Here is an 18,365-nt window from a genome sequence, read left to right as displayed (position 1 = left end):
TTTTGAGCAGCTCCATCAAGTGTCCACAGAAAACCTAAACCCAAGCTGCCTCTCCCACCACAGACACACTTCATGGGTCACTGAACGGGTGGAGACTGTGCGTTTTTGGATAGTTAGCTGAGGGACGGAAATAACCTCCTGGGTTGGGCTCTGCTGCGTTCCATGACCACTGACGACTGCATAGTTTACACACCGGGAAGCAACATGTTGCAGATACCTAAGAGGATATGTTTCGGGTTTAGATATATTTATAAGGAACACTACTTTGCAACCCACTATTCTTGTGGGTTTGAGCAGAGACAGGTATCAGCGTGAGGTATCAGGGATACAGTTTATTGTCAGGTATTCAGACCACGGCAAGAGGAGGGGGAACATGCTGTTTCAGGTGCTGGTGACACCATCAAATGATTCCTGAAGAAGAGCAAATGTACTGATCAGAGTTTTGAAGGCTCATCAGATACTTATCTGCTGTGTAGTTTTATAAGGCATTTGTATTTTAATGCACAGAGAGCAGCAGGACTCCTTTTTTACTGGACATTCGGTAGAACAAGGACAGTTAAATCAGGGATCATCTTACTGCACACAACACTTTCACTGCTGGTGTTTGTAGTGTATTTGAGTTAACAACCACCCACCTACTCAGTAGGTATGTATTTATCAAACAGCACGTATCAGCCTGGTCTGCAGTCAGCAGAGACTGGGTGTGTTCGAGTCTCACATTTAAACCCATCCATAATCAGATCCACTGGAGCACAGCTGGACCCTCTTAGTCTGAAACGAGTGTTATTTTTGCTCTGGACTCACTTCAAAACATGAACTTGAGCAACAACATAGCATAAAATACACAGGCTGTGAAAAGCACTGATACTAGGATTTCCTTTTATTTCATAGTAAAGTTCAGTATTTCCATCATATAGGAGCAGCACTAGGTTATCCCCCTTTGGTAAACATTGATTTCATTGGTCATGAGACTTTTTAGTTTAGACTTTTTATCAGAAACAAACTTTAAAACAGAATCCTGAAATTTAATCTCACAGATCGGACAAGGCTCAAAACTGCACCAACACTGCCCACCAGTGTTAGAAATCTGATACTGCAGCATGACAAATGTGAACCTTCAGGTAGAGCAGCTCAAGCTTAACTCATAGCTTTGTTTTTATTCTTTTAAATGGGAGGTAGTGAGGCTTTGCTGTGTGCTTTAGCATTTCATTTGTACGTAGACATGTCTAGAAAGTTCCTGTTACTAAGTTTAGATTACTTAGGAACACCTGGGCTGTTTGAGCAAGCAATAAAATGTTGTGCTTCTCTTTTTTTATAGCTTGCCTAAGCTAATTCATTTGGCCCGAATCTATATGTGTTTTGACAAACTGGGGGTTTTCCAACATATTTGATGAGTTTACAATCCACGCAATTAATTCAGTTTGATATTTCTCCTACAGGTTTGATATTTCTAGCACTGTAAACAATGTCTCCAATCATAATTAACACATTAGGGGGATTACATTTATTTAAAATGACCAAATTGTGATCAGTGTGTGAAAAAACTATTTTGCACTGGAGTAATTCAAATAATGACACGTGGTATGAAAGAAGTTTTTATTTCCCTTAGATGCACTGCAGACTTTAGCTTTTATTTGCTTATTTCAAAACAGTCCAGAGAGGATTTTTATGATTTTCTTGTTTACAGGCACAGCAAACCTGGTTCAGCATCAATCATTTTAAATTCCAGAAAATTACAAAAGCACTCAAACTCCCTGAGATGAACTGGGATGAAAACTCCCACTGAGGCTGAAGTTGTGATTCACTGAATTGATCCCTTTACATGAGTCACTGCAGGAGACAGCAGAAAACATGACGTTCACCACTGACCTGACGCCAATGCTGAAACAGCGCCCCCTACAGCTATTGGGAGTACATGATAGAAACCACATGATGAAAGTTTAACATTCATGTCTGACTCCTTTGCTCCGATACTGCTGGAAAACCTTTAACAGTAGACATGGTGTGCATTTGTGTGTATGTTTTTTTATCCCATCATAACGTTTTCCTGGTATATACAATATAAGACAGTACAAAAAGCTGCTGATCATACAAACCTTTGCAGCTATGGATGTGAGGGATTCGCTGACTAAACAAACTTTACTCCTCTCACTTCAACAAATACTAATATGCTGAATTATTTATGTTATCAATCTATAACACAGACTCACTGCAGCTACCCCTCATTACTCAAGGCTGCAGTCTTTGAGGCACTGAAGAAAAGAAAAACACTTCTGTATGCAGGCTGTGTCAGAACAAAAAGACAACCACTGGACCCATCACTGCAAGACCAGTGTCTGCACAGACACGTGGACTGTAACCTAGAAGGAAACAAGACTGCAAACCTTCACCACACTCTGAGTGTTTACTGATCTAAATATATATTTACATTTAATCTATCAGGAAATCAGCAGCTGAGAAGATCAGGGACACCGCTACCTTCACCCACAGATTGTTGCAGGAGGTCCTGCTCACACTGACAAAAATAATGCGAGACGTGTTAACGTCTTTATCTGCAAATATCTACAAACTATAACTGCATACACCTTTGCCCAAGCTGTGCATGTAAATGAACTCTAAAAATTCCTAAATACTTCCTGCAGTTGGCATATTTCACAGCTCACTGAGCTCAGCTGAATATTCCCAACTTCTGTTGGCATTTTTCTGTAGTGCACAACAATATGGCCTCAAATTGGCATCTCTGTACCAGTTTAAGAATAAAGAAAAGCAACTCTTTGCGGTGCTATTTTTGGCAATCAAACTCTTGGGGTTTGTAAGTACATCAGTATATTATAACACTGTGATACCAGCCAAATGTAGTTGAAAGTTGAGCTTAACATATCCAGCCAGTATTAGCTCGTTTCATATGTTTTTTGTATCCATGTGAATGCTGGTGTAAAAACTTACAGACCATAAGGCAGACAAAGATGCTTGGATCAAATCTAGCTGTCTAACAGATCAGCTTCAACGTTACTTACTTAAAACCGGCCTAAAATACAGAGCATATGTTAGACTCTCTTTAAAAAACTGTCTGTATTCTCTCTTTTTTCTGATGAAATAAGAGTGTGGCACTAAACCTCAGCAGTCTAGCAAACACTCTGCTAAGAGGTTGCCTGTTGCTGATTTTAAGCTCAGGGGTTTCCACATTATAGCTGATCAATTTTCATGCATTTCGCACTTCACTACTAAAATCAAAGTGCGCTGTGTCGAAGTCAGAAACAATGACTGACGTGTGTCTGTAATGCTGTTAAAAGTAACAGAAGTCTTTGAGGTTTGAGTGCTGGGTGAGGGGAGTGCTGTAGCCCGAGTTCCAGTCCCTCTCAAAGACAGCCTTCAGCTGTGATTGGACAGTTGACTCAACAGACTGTGACGCCGTCTGGTTGACAACCAATGCTGAGCCAGCCGTGTTCACAAAGTAGTCTCCTGACCAGTTGGATGTACCTGAAAACAGAAAGCCACAGATTATATTTAAGCACATTATCTTTATTTTTTCTGAAAGACTGATTGAACAAATGATAATAAAGTATGTGTGACTAATCACATGCTTAGAAAAGCAGCCATCAGCTTGGCTTTTAACACCAACAAGTATTCAGATTCAGTATCATGATGTATTTTCTCATCTTGATGAAAATCACATTTTTCTGTTTTTTGGGGGATTAATTGTAACTGTAAGATAGGCCATTAAAACTGGTTGAAAAAGTTCTCTATGTGTACTCTTTAAGTCATCTTAATGATTTCAAGAAAACAAATTTATTAGTAAACAAAAAAACGTGTGCCTCACCTATGTATGCTATCTTGTCCGTCACCATATACTTATTGTGGTTAACTCTTGCAAAGGGAATCTCCTTCTGCTTGGGGGTGGCAGGCACCACAAAGAGCCTCTAAATAAAGAAAACACAAAGTCATAAGATAATGTTTTTACTTAAGAATAAGCACCATAAAGCGTACAACCTCCTTTCCCAGCGGGAGATGATGCTTGACCATAAGAGCCACTCACCACCTGGATGTCGAGGTTATTCTTGGGGTCATAAACTGAGGCCAGAGACTTCAGGAAAGAAAACATGACTGGCTGTGTGCTGTTCCAGCAGCTGATCAGCAGCCGCACTTTAATCCGCTTCTCATATGCAACTCGTCTCAGCTGCGTGTCAATGTCCGCCCAGTACCTGCAGAGGGCGCCACACGCACAGTGCAAGCACAATGTTAAAACTTAATGTTTCTCACTTCCTTTCGGGATGATTTGATCAGGATATCCTGATGTTTTATTGTGCAAACACGTTCATATTAATTTTATTACCGTTTAATTTAAAGATAATTGAGGTTTTTGGTTTTTATTGACTTGACTAGAGTTGATGTAGGACCATAAAAGAAAAACACACTCATTAAATGAATCAGCAAAAACAACGATCAACTGTTTTCCTGTAGTTACATTTCACAACTATCAACAAAACTGCACCTTTTAGGATGTGAAAACTCCATGGTGGGCAGGTAGTTCATGACAGCGATGTAGACAAAGCTCTCAGCATCCTCCATCACACTGAGGATGGACTGAAGGTCTGGAGTCCTGCCGGCTGCACATAAGGACGGAGGGGAACTCTGATCCAGCAGAAAAAAAGGATTATCAGTTCATTTTAGCAACATTTTTTAAAATACAGAAAACTACAATATGCTAAACTACAAATGCCTCAGTGGGACTGTATTTAAAAAACATTACATTTTAAAGTAAAGTAAAAAGGTTTTTGAATCTAGAATCCTGGAAACGTGAGCGCTGTAACAGAAACCAAAACTCTGCTGAACATTGTTTTCAAACAGCTCTGGAAACCCCTGGCCCTGCATCGCCCTGAAAGAGGTGTCGATATCGGCCCATTTCTGTGACTGTAACAGAAACCAAACATTCACATCTTCTTTCAGTACTGATGGCCAACTGTAGAGGAGTGAGAAAAGGGTAAAGACTTTTTTTTCTTAAATTTTCTACTTAACTTTATGTGGTTAAGTGACAAATTGTGGTTGCACATTGCATGTATACAAGCGCAACGCTGAAAATGTCCCTCTCTCTGCAGGATGTGACCACCTAGAAACACCAGTTATTTCCCACGTGGTCAGAAAGCAAACCTTAAAACTGCTTAGAGATGATTAACTGGCTCTTATGACTCAACATCAAAAGAAAATCCCGCTCACCGACAGATAGACGTTGGATGGCGTGTTGTTAAGAGGCAGCTGGAGGGGTGTATCCTTGTTGTACATGGTGGAGAACCTCTCTGGCCAAGGTGATGGGATTGACTTGCTCTCCCCCAGAAACCAGTAGGCTTCAAAAATCTTATTGAGGTCTGCTGCCAGGCAGCTGCAGTTGTAGACCACCACACCCAGCTCCTTCACCTGGAGACCAACACTAGAACATTACTTACATTCGTTTTTTGCTGGTTTTGCATTTTTGAAACTGCAGAAAACAAAGAGGAAATAAGAAAAGTTGTTCCTTCTCTTCTGTCCCAGTTTAGATTTCTTTGGCCTACTATTAAGCCGGTATCTTTTCTGATTAATTTATCAGAAATATGGTTCTGGGACTTTAGTGCAATCTTGTAAAAAAAAGGATACGAATGACAGCTCATGACACCTCAGCAAAAGTCTGATTGAGAAATGTAAAAGGGAGATGTGGTTTACCACACTGATGGTCCCACTTTAAACAAGTGTAGACTAAACAGTTCAGCATGTGACTGAAACTTTATACCAACACAAAAACTTCCTCTTGAAAGCAGAAGAAATGGGACAGAGTCAGTGTCAGTATTTGGGCGGGACTACCGACACTGACGCTGTTTATAGATTTACAGACCTGTTAGAGAAGCTTCAGATGATTCTTATTGGTGGAGCCCCGTAATTCATCCTGTGTGAAATAAACTGCTTTCTACTTTAAGAGCCCCTCCCCACTGTTTCAGTTAAGCCGTTAGTTCACAAATTGTTGTGCACAGACCCAGTGCCGGTGAAGAAAGTGAAGCTAATGTAAATATAATAAAATAATAGATTTTTGAGCATATACAGACCATGCTGACTTAAATATATATATATATTTTAGGGAAAATTATTAAACGTGCTGAACTTTTGATTCTTTCTTATTGTTAACGGTTGTTGGGAGTGGGTGTGTGGACTTTTTTCAGCTTTTGAAGAGAGAATCCCACTTAAGGTCTGGGCCACCTTTCTTCTGATTGGATGCCCCCGTCCTTCTGATGGGCAGGTGGGCAGTGCTGCTGTTCTTATATTCAGAGGAAGGTGCTTAAGCAGAGAGACATCCACTCCCTTTAACGTCACACCAAGTCAAGAGTAGAAAGAACTTGTTTAATAGTAAATATACTGATAAGTTTGCTCTGTTTACCTTTAAACACACCGACTGTACTGAGCATCCACCTCTAACAGCATTTACATGACAGTGAGAGAGAGTCTGTGTGTTTGTGTACCTGTGTGAGGGACCTCCAGTCCATGTTGGCACTGCCAATGTAAATATGCTGCTTGTCCACAACCCAGAACTTGGTGTGAAGAACGCCTGTGGTGAGCTCCTTCATGTTTACGGTCCTAATATGGGCTCCTGAAAGTCACACAAAACAAACACTTATGTCATAAAAACTAACAATTCTGAGGGCTGGAAGCATTTTGCTCACAGGACAGCAATACTGGACAATGATAAATGAACATAACATATTCATTTTAGATGATTTTAGACAGAAGGAAGTGATACTCAGTATCTCAGAATAATCCATTTTGTAAATAAGAATGTTTATCAGTCTTATGCACCAAAAAACAAAAACAAAGAAATAAAAACAAAAAATGGTGCTTATGCATAGTTGTATGTTGCAATGGCAGAGTCATTGTTAATGTCCCTGCTAAATAACTCCCATCACAACCAACCAACTTAACACAAGTGTCGATAAGAGGCTCACAGACTTCATATGATGTTCCACATGCAGTGAGACATCACAGTATGTGTATTAAACTAATTTCATAATAACTCAGACAGCTCAGATCAGTCTGACCCCTGCAGGTGTGACGTTCAAAAGAACCCAAGAGTCACCTGAGTCGTTGAGCAGCCTGAGGTCATGCCGTGGCTGTTTCTCCTGCGGTGTGTTGACAGCAATACGAACTGATAAATTCCCCGATAGTTCAGCGAGCCTGTTCAGAACAGCCTCACCCTGTGAACACGGCGAGAAAATCAGGGATCAGTTATCTGGCTGTTTCATGATAACTGCTTTAGATCAACGTCAATCGACACAATTAAAAGCACTTTGCATCAATTAATAATCAATCATTCTTCAGCATAATTTAATGTTAGAGGAAAGGAGAAAAAGAAAACTGCAGACAACTCCAGCTGACCTGATTGGCTGTCGGCTCATGAGTGTGTGTGTCTTTGTTGGTGAGGGTCCAATAGAAGGAGGCGATGTCGACACTGCTGCGAGCCTCGTTCATCAGATTCATCCACGCCTGGAAGATGGATGGATGAGTGGTGCTGGAGTTAAAATCCAGGCCTTCGGGAATGCTCTCCACCAACACGATCCTGAAGACAGAGAAAAGCGGGAGAGTTTTTTCCTCAACGTCCAACGTCAAGAAAAATGAAATTACATGAATTCATGTCAAACAGATACTCTACCCAGCCTCTTCTATAACATAGCTAAAGTTAAAAGCTTAGTTAGAGTATCATGTATAGTCAAGAATCTGCACTTTAAGTCATTTTCTATTACTGGTATGAAGCTGGATGGATAGAATCATCAGTTAAATTTGATAAAAAGTAAGAAAGTTTGCTGGCTTTGTCATAAAATAAGGTTTTAAAAAGCTTTTTGTTTTCCTGGATGTTGAACTCTTCTGCATACACAGATTAAGCTGGTTTCTAAATTACACTTACCTGCAGGGATCTGCGCAGGACTCCATGTTAGGCAGACGGAGGCTGATGTCGGGAACAGGGTGGGGAGAGGAAGAGGAGGCCCTCGGCATCAGGAGGTTACAGAGCGCCATGATGACCAGCAGCACACTAGCCACAGTGGCCAGAGCTATCAAACACCTGTAATACTGAGGAGGGAGGAGGAGACGTCCTTAGAATCTGCAGCTCTTGTTCAGTGTTACGTTTATTTCTCTGTTTTTATATTTGACATGAACTGAAAAATCACTGCGATTTATTAACATTTATATTGACGAGTAAAAATTCAGGTGTATTTGTGTGTTAGTGCTCTAACTCACCACCTGTGTTCTCCTGTTGTATTCTTGTCCCCGGGACTCATCCTCCAGCTAACACACAAACACACCCACCACACAAGGACACTGTGAGAACATTCAATCCAGACTGAACCATAAACCTCTATCATACCAGACATCCACGGTCTCAAAATTGTCACCTCACTAACTGCTAGCACCCGCTAAAGTCATGGAAAAACCATCATTCTCTGAACATACAAAGGAAAGGAGTTCTATGTCTGCCAGCTTCCTAAACTGGCACTCATTCACCAAATGCTGTCATTAAAAAATGAGTAACATCATTTAATTTAAGCAGTTACACTCAATATAAATCTAAAGCAAAAACATTTCCTGAAACACAATCCTTCACTTCCTCACATGATTTAAAAATTCCCTTGACTTCCAGCATTCGGCATGTCTGCAACATTACAGGAAAAACAATGACGTGGGCAAACCCCAGCAACATGCTTGGGATACTTTTCACAACAAAACAGAACACGACTATACAGTGGTGCTTCGTTTATCGCGGGAGTTAGGTTCTAAAAATAACCCGCGACAGGTGAAATCCGCGAAGTAGCCAATGTTATTTTTTACAGTTATTATAGACGCTTTAAGGCTGTAAAACCCGTCACTACACACTTTATACACTTTTCTCAGACAGGCATGAACATTTTCACACTTTTCTCTCTTGATTAAACACTCTCAAAGTTCAAACCTTCGTAGAAAAATCAGTCCAGTATTATAGAATGAAACCAAAGGCACCCGCGGTTGCCTTTGACGGTGATTGTTGAGTTTGTTGGGGTGAAATCTTACAAACATGCAGTACAGCACTTCAGAGTCACACTGCTAGCGATCAAAGATTTATGTAAATTTGACAAGCTGAATGCATTCTGTACTGTACAGGAGACACGGCACCAGATTTATTGACAACGGTCTACAGCCAATCAGGACGCAGAACACAATGCGCTGTTAAAAAAACAGCGAGGCCGCGAAAGGTGAACCGCGTCACAGCGAGAGACCACTGTACCTTTATAATTGACCACTTAATTTTCTATGCACAAAGTGACCAGCGATTGTAAAATCATTAATCACTTTGTCTCACATCAAAGGGGCGACATTTGATTTCAAAAATATGAAAGAAAAGAGTGAAGGTAAGTAATAAATAATTAAGTAATAAGTAACTTAAATAAATATTAAAACCCCATCAGGAAATGATTAAAAACTGGGATGTTTGTACACTGATGAAGCCCACATATTAAAGGAACTTTACCTGGTGGTACGGGATGCCGGTCTTCATGTTCACGGAAGAAATGAGCTCCGTCCTGTCAGCTCACATTCACTATGTTGCTCTGCAGCTCTGAGACCAAACAAGAGGAACAAAACACAAACGTTACTTCAAGTCATCATGTTTCAGGGGTAAACACATGACGACTCAACCAATCCCGAAGCTGCACCCAAGGAAACTTTGCTACACGGCTTAAAAAACATTTCATTTTCAAGTTTTGGCTGTAATGATATCTGTAAACAGCACCAGCAGCAGAAGATATTCATTTAATGCTATTTAATGGTACATGGCTTTGAGAAAGGACGGACCTGCACAGTTTCTATCTAACTTAAGAGGTTCTCATTAACTTGAATTAGCAGTGTAGTTTTCAACAACATAGCAGTCTCAAACACAACCAAACGTGGGACACACACCTCAGCTTGTTCTTTACACACTCAACAAAGAGAAGGTTCTAGGTGTTTTCACCACCACATACACAGAATGAACTGCACCATCTCCAGCACAAAGACAGCTCCAGCTGCTGAAAAGCTGCCTGCAGGGTGACAGGGCCTCTGAGCTTACAGCTAGCAGCTAGAAAAAAGGACCCTCACAAACTTACAAGTACAGAGATTAAGGATTAGTGTATTTTGTACTGAAATCAAATCTGATTAAACACAAAAACTTGATAAAGAGAGAATGTGATGCTTCTTTACGAGATCTGACTACATCAAAGACAGAGGAAGTGCTGTGACTTGGTAAAATTGCGATATCGCTGAGCTGGAAGTCACAAGAGTCGAAGAAGCATGTGATACTGCATTGCAAAGCAAAAGCATTTTAGCTCTGAGTCATGCACAAATATTTGGAAATCTTTCAAGTCACACTTATGAAAGTTTTTATGAAAGTAGAGTCCATTGTGATCTATCACAGACATACTGCTATACAGGCTGTCCGACCTGCACCAAGATATTTCTCTACTACTCCCACTATATGTGGGGTGAAAAGTGCTATTACATTACAGCACAGTGTGATGGCTGATAGCTAGTTTGTAATACACATTGCTCCAAAGTCAATTAAAACAACCGCATCATTTTGAACTTTTAATATAACACACTGAACACATTTATACACTTCAGGCCACTGGAAGTTTTCGCTCCTTATAAAGCTCAGTCACAAACAAGCTCTTTAACATACAGGACATATTTCAGCTAACCGACTCTTCCTGAAAAATGATTTCAAAGACGGGAAACACATTTCCTGCTAGAGACACATTTCTGATCAGAGAGGAACACATGACTAATATTTTAGTTTCACACACTGTTGTTGTTATTTTTTTAAGCATATGAAGAAATTTCTTAAATTAAGAAAAAGCAGATGAATGAATGTAAATGCTTAATTATTGCTAACACGCTAAAAGCAAAATGGCCCTGATCTCATTACACAAAGAGTCTTTGAGTGTTTTGTTTGTATCAAATTGTAAATTTTACTAGCTTTGACATGTTAAAATATAATAACAGAACATATTTAAGGGCCAAATGGATCTAAGAAACACGAGAAGAACACTACGAGTTTTGCTGGTGGCCCGGTGGATGTTCAGAAGTTTTTAAAATTTTACTTAAACAAACCACAGAAAGAGAAACTGCTTTGCACGTTCAAGTAAATTTCACACATCTGCTCTCAGTGATAAATTAAATACACTGTTTAGTCCTTTTCAAGTCGCTGGTTTAGAAGAAGCATAATAGCTTTGAACTGGCCAAAATACCTAAAGCATACAAAAAAACTGTAGTTTATGAACCAAATTTTGTCAATTCCATACAATGAAACTCACTAAGACCATGATAGATTTAAAAAACCAAAAAAACAACAACTTTTGATGAAAATGCATCGACTTCTGTTAAGGTAACACAGACTCTTTGTTTTGATAATGACCAACCCAGACCTGTTCTGAATCAGGGAAACCTCTGACCTACTACAGTTTCCCAGTTTGAGGTAATCAGAAGGTCCTGGGTGAAATTTTGGAGCTGAATCACAGAGAGAATAACCTTGAGTTGCTTTGAGCAGACTCACTCTGTGATCTTAGTGGACTTATGTCAAACTCCTGTGCCTTCTGTGGGACATGACACACTGAGCAATGCTGGAACATCATTATAAGAAACTCCAGTCTGGAACATGTTGAAACTACAGGTTAGCTCTAAGTGTCATACTGTTATAGCACCATATTTAATTTTATTATTTTAACTGTACTTAAAGCAAACCCAAAAGCCCCTCGGCTCAAACTGCATCTGTTAGCAGTGGACAAAGAAGAGTTTGTGCATCTGTGCAGAGGAACAAATGAATTAGAATTAGAGAAAACAACTCAGTGAGGAAGAAGTGACTCGAGATTTTTAGCTCAAGTTGTAGCGAGTGTGTCAGTGAGTGCAAGGATTGCTAAATCACTAAATTATCTACATGAATAAGACAAGTGTAACTCATTTTCTGACGTTTGACTTAGACAACACAAGTGTGGTTAGCCAGCAGGAGGCTAAAACATGAATGTAGTTAAATGTGAGTCACTCTGGAGTTCGGCAAAGATCAAATAAATTAAAAACTACACATTAAGTAAAGCACTAATTAATTTACCATGAGGGAAAAGTCTTTGTTTAAACTCCCAAACTGCTAACAAACACTGTAGCCTGGATCTGTGTTAGTGAGCCGACGGAGAGTCGCTGACGATGCAAAACAAAAACAGTTCGCTATAAGCTCTAAAGAACATTTAACCCACCTGCTACTATGCGTCCAGGTTACTTACAGTCCCTCACACAGCAACGACGACATGTGCAGTTTACGTACAGTGGCATTTACGGTTAATATTCATTGTTAGATGCACGGAAATACATAAAGAGAAACACTTTTACAGCACTTGTTTTGTTTCGCTGCCGTTTTGGCTACATGAGTGAGCAGGTCATGTGATCCGTGCAATTCAACCAATTAGAGTGGCGTTTTCACGTGACGTACTATATAGGCCTTACTGTAATGTAATTCTCCCCTTTCACCACAAGATGGCGCAAATAACACAGAGAAAGCGCTTACCCGAGTGAATAATTGACGTTTAAAGAAATTGAATTTATAAGGACATTAAAGGCTTGTCCACTGGGTGAAGTGTTACAGGGTTTGCAGCTCCACCAGGTGGTAAGAAGAATAAACACAAACGCTAACCCCCTCAAAAAAACGTACTGAAATACTGGGATGGATTCAGAGCATGTTACCTTAAAGCTTTTGACCTTCTACAGCAGAAGCCAAAGAAAGAAGCAGGCACGATTTTGTGAGCTGAGGTCTAACAACTTATCTCCTCATATCCATCCGCCAGTTGCACTGCGGTTCTTTTTCTCTTCTGACACAGGTGATTTTTGCAGACTTTAGTTTTAACTGAAGGATCAGGTCACATGCTGTATTGCATACTTCTAGCTGAGATAAGCTATCAGTGTTTGACTTAAGCTTGTGACCCCTCAGTTTTATGCAGGAGAGAACAGATAATTGCACTTTCCACATTTTCATTTAGTTTGAGCCCTATATCTTCACAAATAGCACAGACTGGGGGTTCTTGATCCTTTTTTACTGTCTTATGCATAGTTTCCGTGTTTCACAACGACTGGTGCGGCACTAGTCACATGTTGTGTCACAGTTTGTGTAGGGCTATATTTAGGGCTGGCACCTCTGGGCCTGGATCTTCTGTTCTGTTCTCCCTGTGCCTGTATGAGCCTCCTGCAGGTGCTCAGGCTCTGAAGACATGCATGTTAGATTACTTGGTAATTCTAATGTGGCCTTAAGGATATTGAATAAAGTGCACTGCAGTGCATATGTGTTTAAAAGTAAGCATGAAAACCTCTTTCTTCATCACCAAAAGAGGTAAATAGCAACATAAATGAAATTAACAAAACTATACCCACATCAGCTGACATAAACCCAACTAGCCAAATCTCTTGTTACTTTATATGTATGGTTTCAGTTGTAATGGTAATACTAATACATTTCTTCTTGTTTACTAGCTTTGTCAGCATATCTAATAGTGTAAAACGTGTGCATGCTTGTCTTTGTTTCTTCTTAGCTCCTATGCAGCTGTGCACAGTTTTGAGCAGGAGTGACGATAAACTCCAGACAAAGCCCTGAAGGTGTTTGCACAGCCACAAAATAAAGAGGCTGGTTAACAGTTTTACACGGCAGTGTTCCCATGTCTCTCTCTGCTGTGGGCCTCATGGATCACCTGACAGAATAAAACAATGATGTAAACCCAAATACATATTTTGTGTCTTTTAATTTGAAGTGCATTGATTTCACATGCCAAATGTTTTACACCACTTGGTGGCCATCTTGAAATGCCTCTGGGTACCTATTTTGGCAGGTATTTTGATGTATTATTTAATACTCAGGTTTAGCATATGAATGGTGAATTTCTTTGAGTGCCATGTTTCCAGTATATTACTCTGCCGTGTTCCCACAATAACAAATAAATGAACACATTTGTTTGACTGTGGCTTCTGCTGCAGTTTGAGTTTTAGTGTTAACTTGTCTTCCGTCACTCACTCAAACTGCACGTGAATCCTTCGTTCCAGGGTTCTCAAACTGTGAACCACAGGCCAGTTGTTGCCCGTGGTAACATTTCCTGCAACCCACAGGCATCACAAAGACAGTTATTTGAATTCATTCACCGTTCATTGTGGGCATTGCTCTTAGATTCCAGCTCTTTTGGCCTGAAAGCAAAGTAAACCTCTTCGGCATGACATCTGGTGTTGAGACATGCGGCCTCATTCATAGTAATAAAAATTAGATAAACCCACACAAAAATGAAAATTAACAGCAAAAACCATCTGAGGACTACGTGGTGTGTTTATTTTTCCTGTGTGTTTCCTGTCCTCAGTCATGCTGGCTTCCTAACTTGGCACTTGGCAAAGTTCTTCTAGAAGCAAGCCTCAGCCATCTTGAAACACCTCCGTGCTCTTAATCGGGGAGCTATTTTGCAATATTATTAAAATTACTTTAATAACTTTATAAAAATTGCATGCATAGAATCACATAATCATCATTGCCTTGTCTCTCTCTTTTATAATCCTACAGGGGGCATTGTAGTGTAGGTACAGACTTTGGCCTTTCATTTTGCTCCTCACACATAAGCGCTGGTTGCAGATGGAGGCAACAGGTTGGATAACAGTAGAGAGAAGAGGGACAGAGTGCAATTTATTTACACCGGCAGCTCACAATACAGTGACTATTAGGATCCATTAAAAACAGGGGATTGTGTTCATAAAAAAAGGGAGTGGTGAATGGTCATATTTCCTTTTGTTAGCGGTGGAACCTGCTGTTTGATAAGAAAGAAAGAGGCCAGAGCTAAAAAATTCCATGATTATCACTCACACCTTTCCTCTCCTCGCTGCAGCGTTCCTACTTAAATTGTAGCAACGTGAATGTTTGCACTACAGAACAGCTTTACTATTGATTAGCATTTAAGTGTTCTTATTGCTGCCTTGAGGTGTGTTATGTATAAATGTGCTTTAGTGTAACCATGGAGATGGGCTCAGAAAAATCCCAGACAGTTTTATTTTTTTACAACAACAAAGGGAGAGTTATGGCGAGGTTATAAAAAACTGACCGGCTTCACTTCCGCTGTGAAGGGCTTTCCTCTTCTGGAGAACAGCTTCATCCCACGTTCCACTAGTTTCTCATTTTATCTGTTTAATCCAACCAAAGCTGGTTTATCTGATTAATCCAAATTACATTTCTTGTTATTTTAATATTCATTAACAAAGAGAATGAATTTTGCTGCTATTGCTTTGTTTTTGTGATAGTAGTCATGCTCGACATTGAATCATTCATAGAATTCTTGGTTAGTGCTTCATATACTCTCTTCAGGTGATGGCTACACAGCACCACATTTTCTTTTCTAACTTCCTGATTCTCTAGAAGCGAGGCTGGCAGGACGTTGACACACTGCTGAGGTTTTTTCCTCTTGGAGTATCAGTGGTGGTGTAATACTACGCCAGGACTGATTGCGGTGAGTCACTAAGCAGCTCTCCATAAGAGTTTTGGCTCTGAGCTTTATTAATAACAACACATCAGATATTTTATCACTGTAGCTCTGCTGCTTTTTACTTAAATCACTTTTATTTACTTTTATTATGTTGTATATGTCTGTATCTCTTCCGGGCCCATTCACGCTTCTGCATGTGAGGCATGACGATGCAAAACAGGTGATGCAAAAATAAATAAATAAAAATAAGCATTCCAGTGTCTTCTCGCTAACTTCACTTAGTTACGCAAATAAAACTTGTGATTCTGTTTCTAATGTTTTCACACCTTTGTGGGACTCGTGTGAGATTATTCAAATAACCCTCCTGTTTTCCTGAGCAGTCTGCCCCAGGTCTGCTATTACTGGCTGTGGGGGCCATAAAACCACTGACATCACCACAGCAGGTTGATAACGGCTGGTGTTAATGTTAGTGGCGTCACCACTTTTTCAGATGGAAAAACTTGAACGCAGATTTTTCCATTCAGCAAACGTCAGAATTCTGTTTCTTCAGTCTGTTACATTTCCTTTTCTTTTTAAACCCCCATTTTTATTACTCTTGATAATAATCAACAAATAAGATACTGATATCTGCATTTAATCACAAAAAATCTAAACTTTAGAGTTTAGATTTAGTTTTTAAAGCTGTCCTACACCACACTATGAAAACAATCTGCAGTCACTTACCCTTACACCAAAACTTGTTCTTTGTCTTCTAAAAACAATATTAATGACTGAATAATTTGAGTCACTTACACTATGAGCAAGCACTTTGGCAAAAGTGGGAAGGAACAATTCCCTTTCAACAGGAAGAAAACTTTGGCAGAGCCAGGGAGGGTTACTCATCAGCTGCGACCGTTTGAGGGTGACGGGAGGAAGACAGGACAAAGACAGTGATTAATTATAACTAAGCAAACTTTATCAGAAACCTCAATTAAAATTTAAGTGATTATAAACAAACATAGTCATGTTTTTTAAATAGATAAACTGAGAAGTCACACTAAAAAATGTTTGTCTTTATGTAAACTTTACACCTTCCCCAGTTTCTAGTTTAGGTACAAGCCCAGTTAAATTGAATTAACTGTCATTTTTCATACTGAAAACAAAATAAAGACAAACATTAGCAGGGGATTTGTGGAGTAACAAACAACAAACAAACCAGTTAATTTGGCTTCTTTTGGGGGAAATACATTACTCCAGTTTGAGGTCTCAGATAACAATGGCCCTTCTTTTCCTCTGAATATGAGGTCTGAGAAGGTGTGGTTGTTTTATATTCATGGAGAATTACTGACAGTACGAGTGTAACCGTGTCAACAGATACGACAGAGAGCATTAAGTGTTGTTTGTGACCTTAATTTTGCTGCTGGCGAGCCATCAAAAATGATCCCTCCCATCGTTCTCACATCCTGTTCGCTCTGCTGCAGTCAGGGAGAACAGGAGCATTCAGTCCAGGACAACAAGGCTGTGAATATCTGCCAAACCAAGAAAACCAGAACCTGTGACTTCTAGATGTAAACTTGCTTTTTATGACGGCTTTTATTACTCTCAAGGTTTTTATTCTGCTTCTAATGTAAGCATTTTATTTGCCACTACTTTTTAATTATGCTTTCTTTATAATCCAAATTCATTTATGACCCGTGCTTATTCTATTTATTACTGTTTATTATATGTTGCACCAAATATTTACTTGGCCTGGCATATGTGGAAATATTTGTATTCATGCTTAAAATCACAAATAAAGTAAATGAGTGTTTTCAGGTTGTTTGTAGCCAGTCTTTCAAAGTTGCCTGCAAGTGTTTCTAAATGCTTTGCATACAGTTACAGTTAGACTGTGACACAACTCTGTGTGTGTGTGTGTGTGTGTGTGTGTGTGTGTGTGTGCATGTGCTTAGGTGTGTGTGTTGGAGACTGTATCAGAGCAAAAGATGAGATCAGTGATAAGAAGCAGGATAAAGACAGTAATCGGGACCAACGCCAAAATTTAACAGGTTCATTCTCTGCCCATATTCCACCTGTCCAAAAAGTTTCATGAATGCTGGCCTGGTAGTTTCTGATGAAGGAAACACTTGAATAATATCACTGTGTCATTTAACTTCTTACTTTGTTATTGTCACCTGCTGCTCTCGGTGTTCAGGTGTGTTCAACTGTCAGTTTAGAGTTTACAGGTTACGTTACCGGTCTAGAGAACTATTTCTTAATGCTAGCACTGGTGTTGTTTGGAAGACGTGTGTCAGTTTAATCATTTTTCAGGTTCTGCCAAATGCAGAACATTTGAATTGACTCAAAAATCATTTGCAAAAATTACAAAAAACCACTTCAAATACTACATACCAAAAAGGATAATAAGTCTCTTCAATTCTAGACGTAGTTTTGTGCCCCTCAAGCTACACTCAATGAACCATGAACATAAAGTGAAATTGATTAAAAATCTAAAACTCTGTTATTAATTGAAGTATTTAAACTTGATCTTCTTCTGCGGGTACATAAAGATCATGTTTTTGTCCCACAGTGCAAATGGCCATAGATCATTGTGGGGGCAGGTTTATATGATAAAGGTCTTATTAAGGTAATGCTAGTGCACACCCACAGGTTAGTACCTGATGTACACTGACTCATGGCTTCCCGCTACGCACTCTGCTTCATTAGTCATCTACCATTGATCTGTTGTTCTCTTGCGTGCTTTCTCTCTCTCTCTCTTGCACACGCACACACACACGGACATTCAGCTTCCAGGATACGAGGAAAGCCAGTCATCTGTGCAGTTAAAGGATGTGCAGAAGGAAGCGGAACGACAGCTCATGCCGCTATAAACCAGTCGCCACC

General features: G+C 39.7%; 1 protein-coding gene across 3 annotated transcripts; it reads right to left on the bottom strand.

Annotated features, from left to right (window-relative positions):
- Positions 1-1,607: 1,607 nt before the first annotated feature.
- On the bottom strand, positions 1,608-12,434 carry pld3 (phospholipase D family member 3). 3 transcript variants are annotated; one of them, XM_063493159.1, is made up of 12 exons: positions 12,267-12,434; positions 9,515-9,601; positions 8,251-8,298; positions 7,919-8,082; positions 7,393-7,573; positions 7,094-7,211; positions 6,483-6,610; positions 5,215-5,412; positions 4,493-4,632; positions 4,037-4,202; positions 3,821-3,920; positions 1,608-3,480 (listed from the first exon to the last, which is right to left on the bottom strand). In XM_063493159.1, exons 2-12 carry the CDS (start codon positions 9,539-9,541, stop codon positions 3,287-3,289), a joined length of 1,464 nt encoding a protein of 487 aa, XP_063349229.1. In that variant the 5' UTR covers positions 9,542-9,601; positions 12,267-12,434; the 3' UTR covers positions 1,608-3,286. The 3 variants fall into 3 exon arrangements, with proteins under 3 accessions (XP_063349229.1, XP_063349230.1, XP_063349231.1); XM_063493160.1 differs by having other exon boundaries at positions 9,515-9,562; positions 12,268-12,434; XM_063493161.1 differs by lacking the exon at positions 12,267-12,434 and adding an exon at positions 12,125-12,165.
- Between the last annotated feature and the right edge of the window lie 5,931 nt (positions 12,435-18,365).

Source organism: Pelmatolapia mariae, linkage group LG14 (assembly GCF_036321145.2).
Source record: "Pelmatolapia mariae isolate MD_Pm_ZW linkage group LG14, Pm_UMD_F_2, whole genome shotgun sequence".
Taxonomy (NCBI): Eukaryota; Metazoa; Chordata; class Actinopteri; order Cichliformes; family Cichlidae; genus Pelmatolapia; species Pelmatolapia mariae.
Note: the sequence above shows the minus strand (reverse complement) of the source record. Positions and strands in the feature narration are given on the sequence as shown.

Excerpts from the sequence above, each read along its gene's own strand:
- pld3 (XM_063493159.1), bottom strand. The coding sequence starts at position 9,541 with ATGAAGACCGGCATCCCGTACCACCAG. Across the intron at positions 6,611-7,093 it reads CAGGCTGCTCAACGACTCAG|GAGCCCATATTAGGACCGTA; the intron begins GTGACTCTTGGG and ends TGTGACTTTCAG. Across the intron at positions 3,921-4,036 it reads ATAACCTCGACATCCAGGTG|AGGCTCTTTGTGGTGCCTGC; the intron begins GTGAGTGGCTCT and ends TTCTTTATTTAG.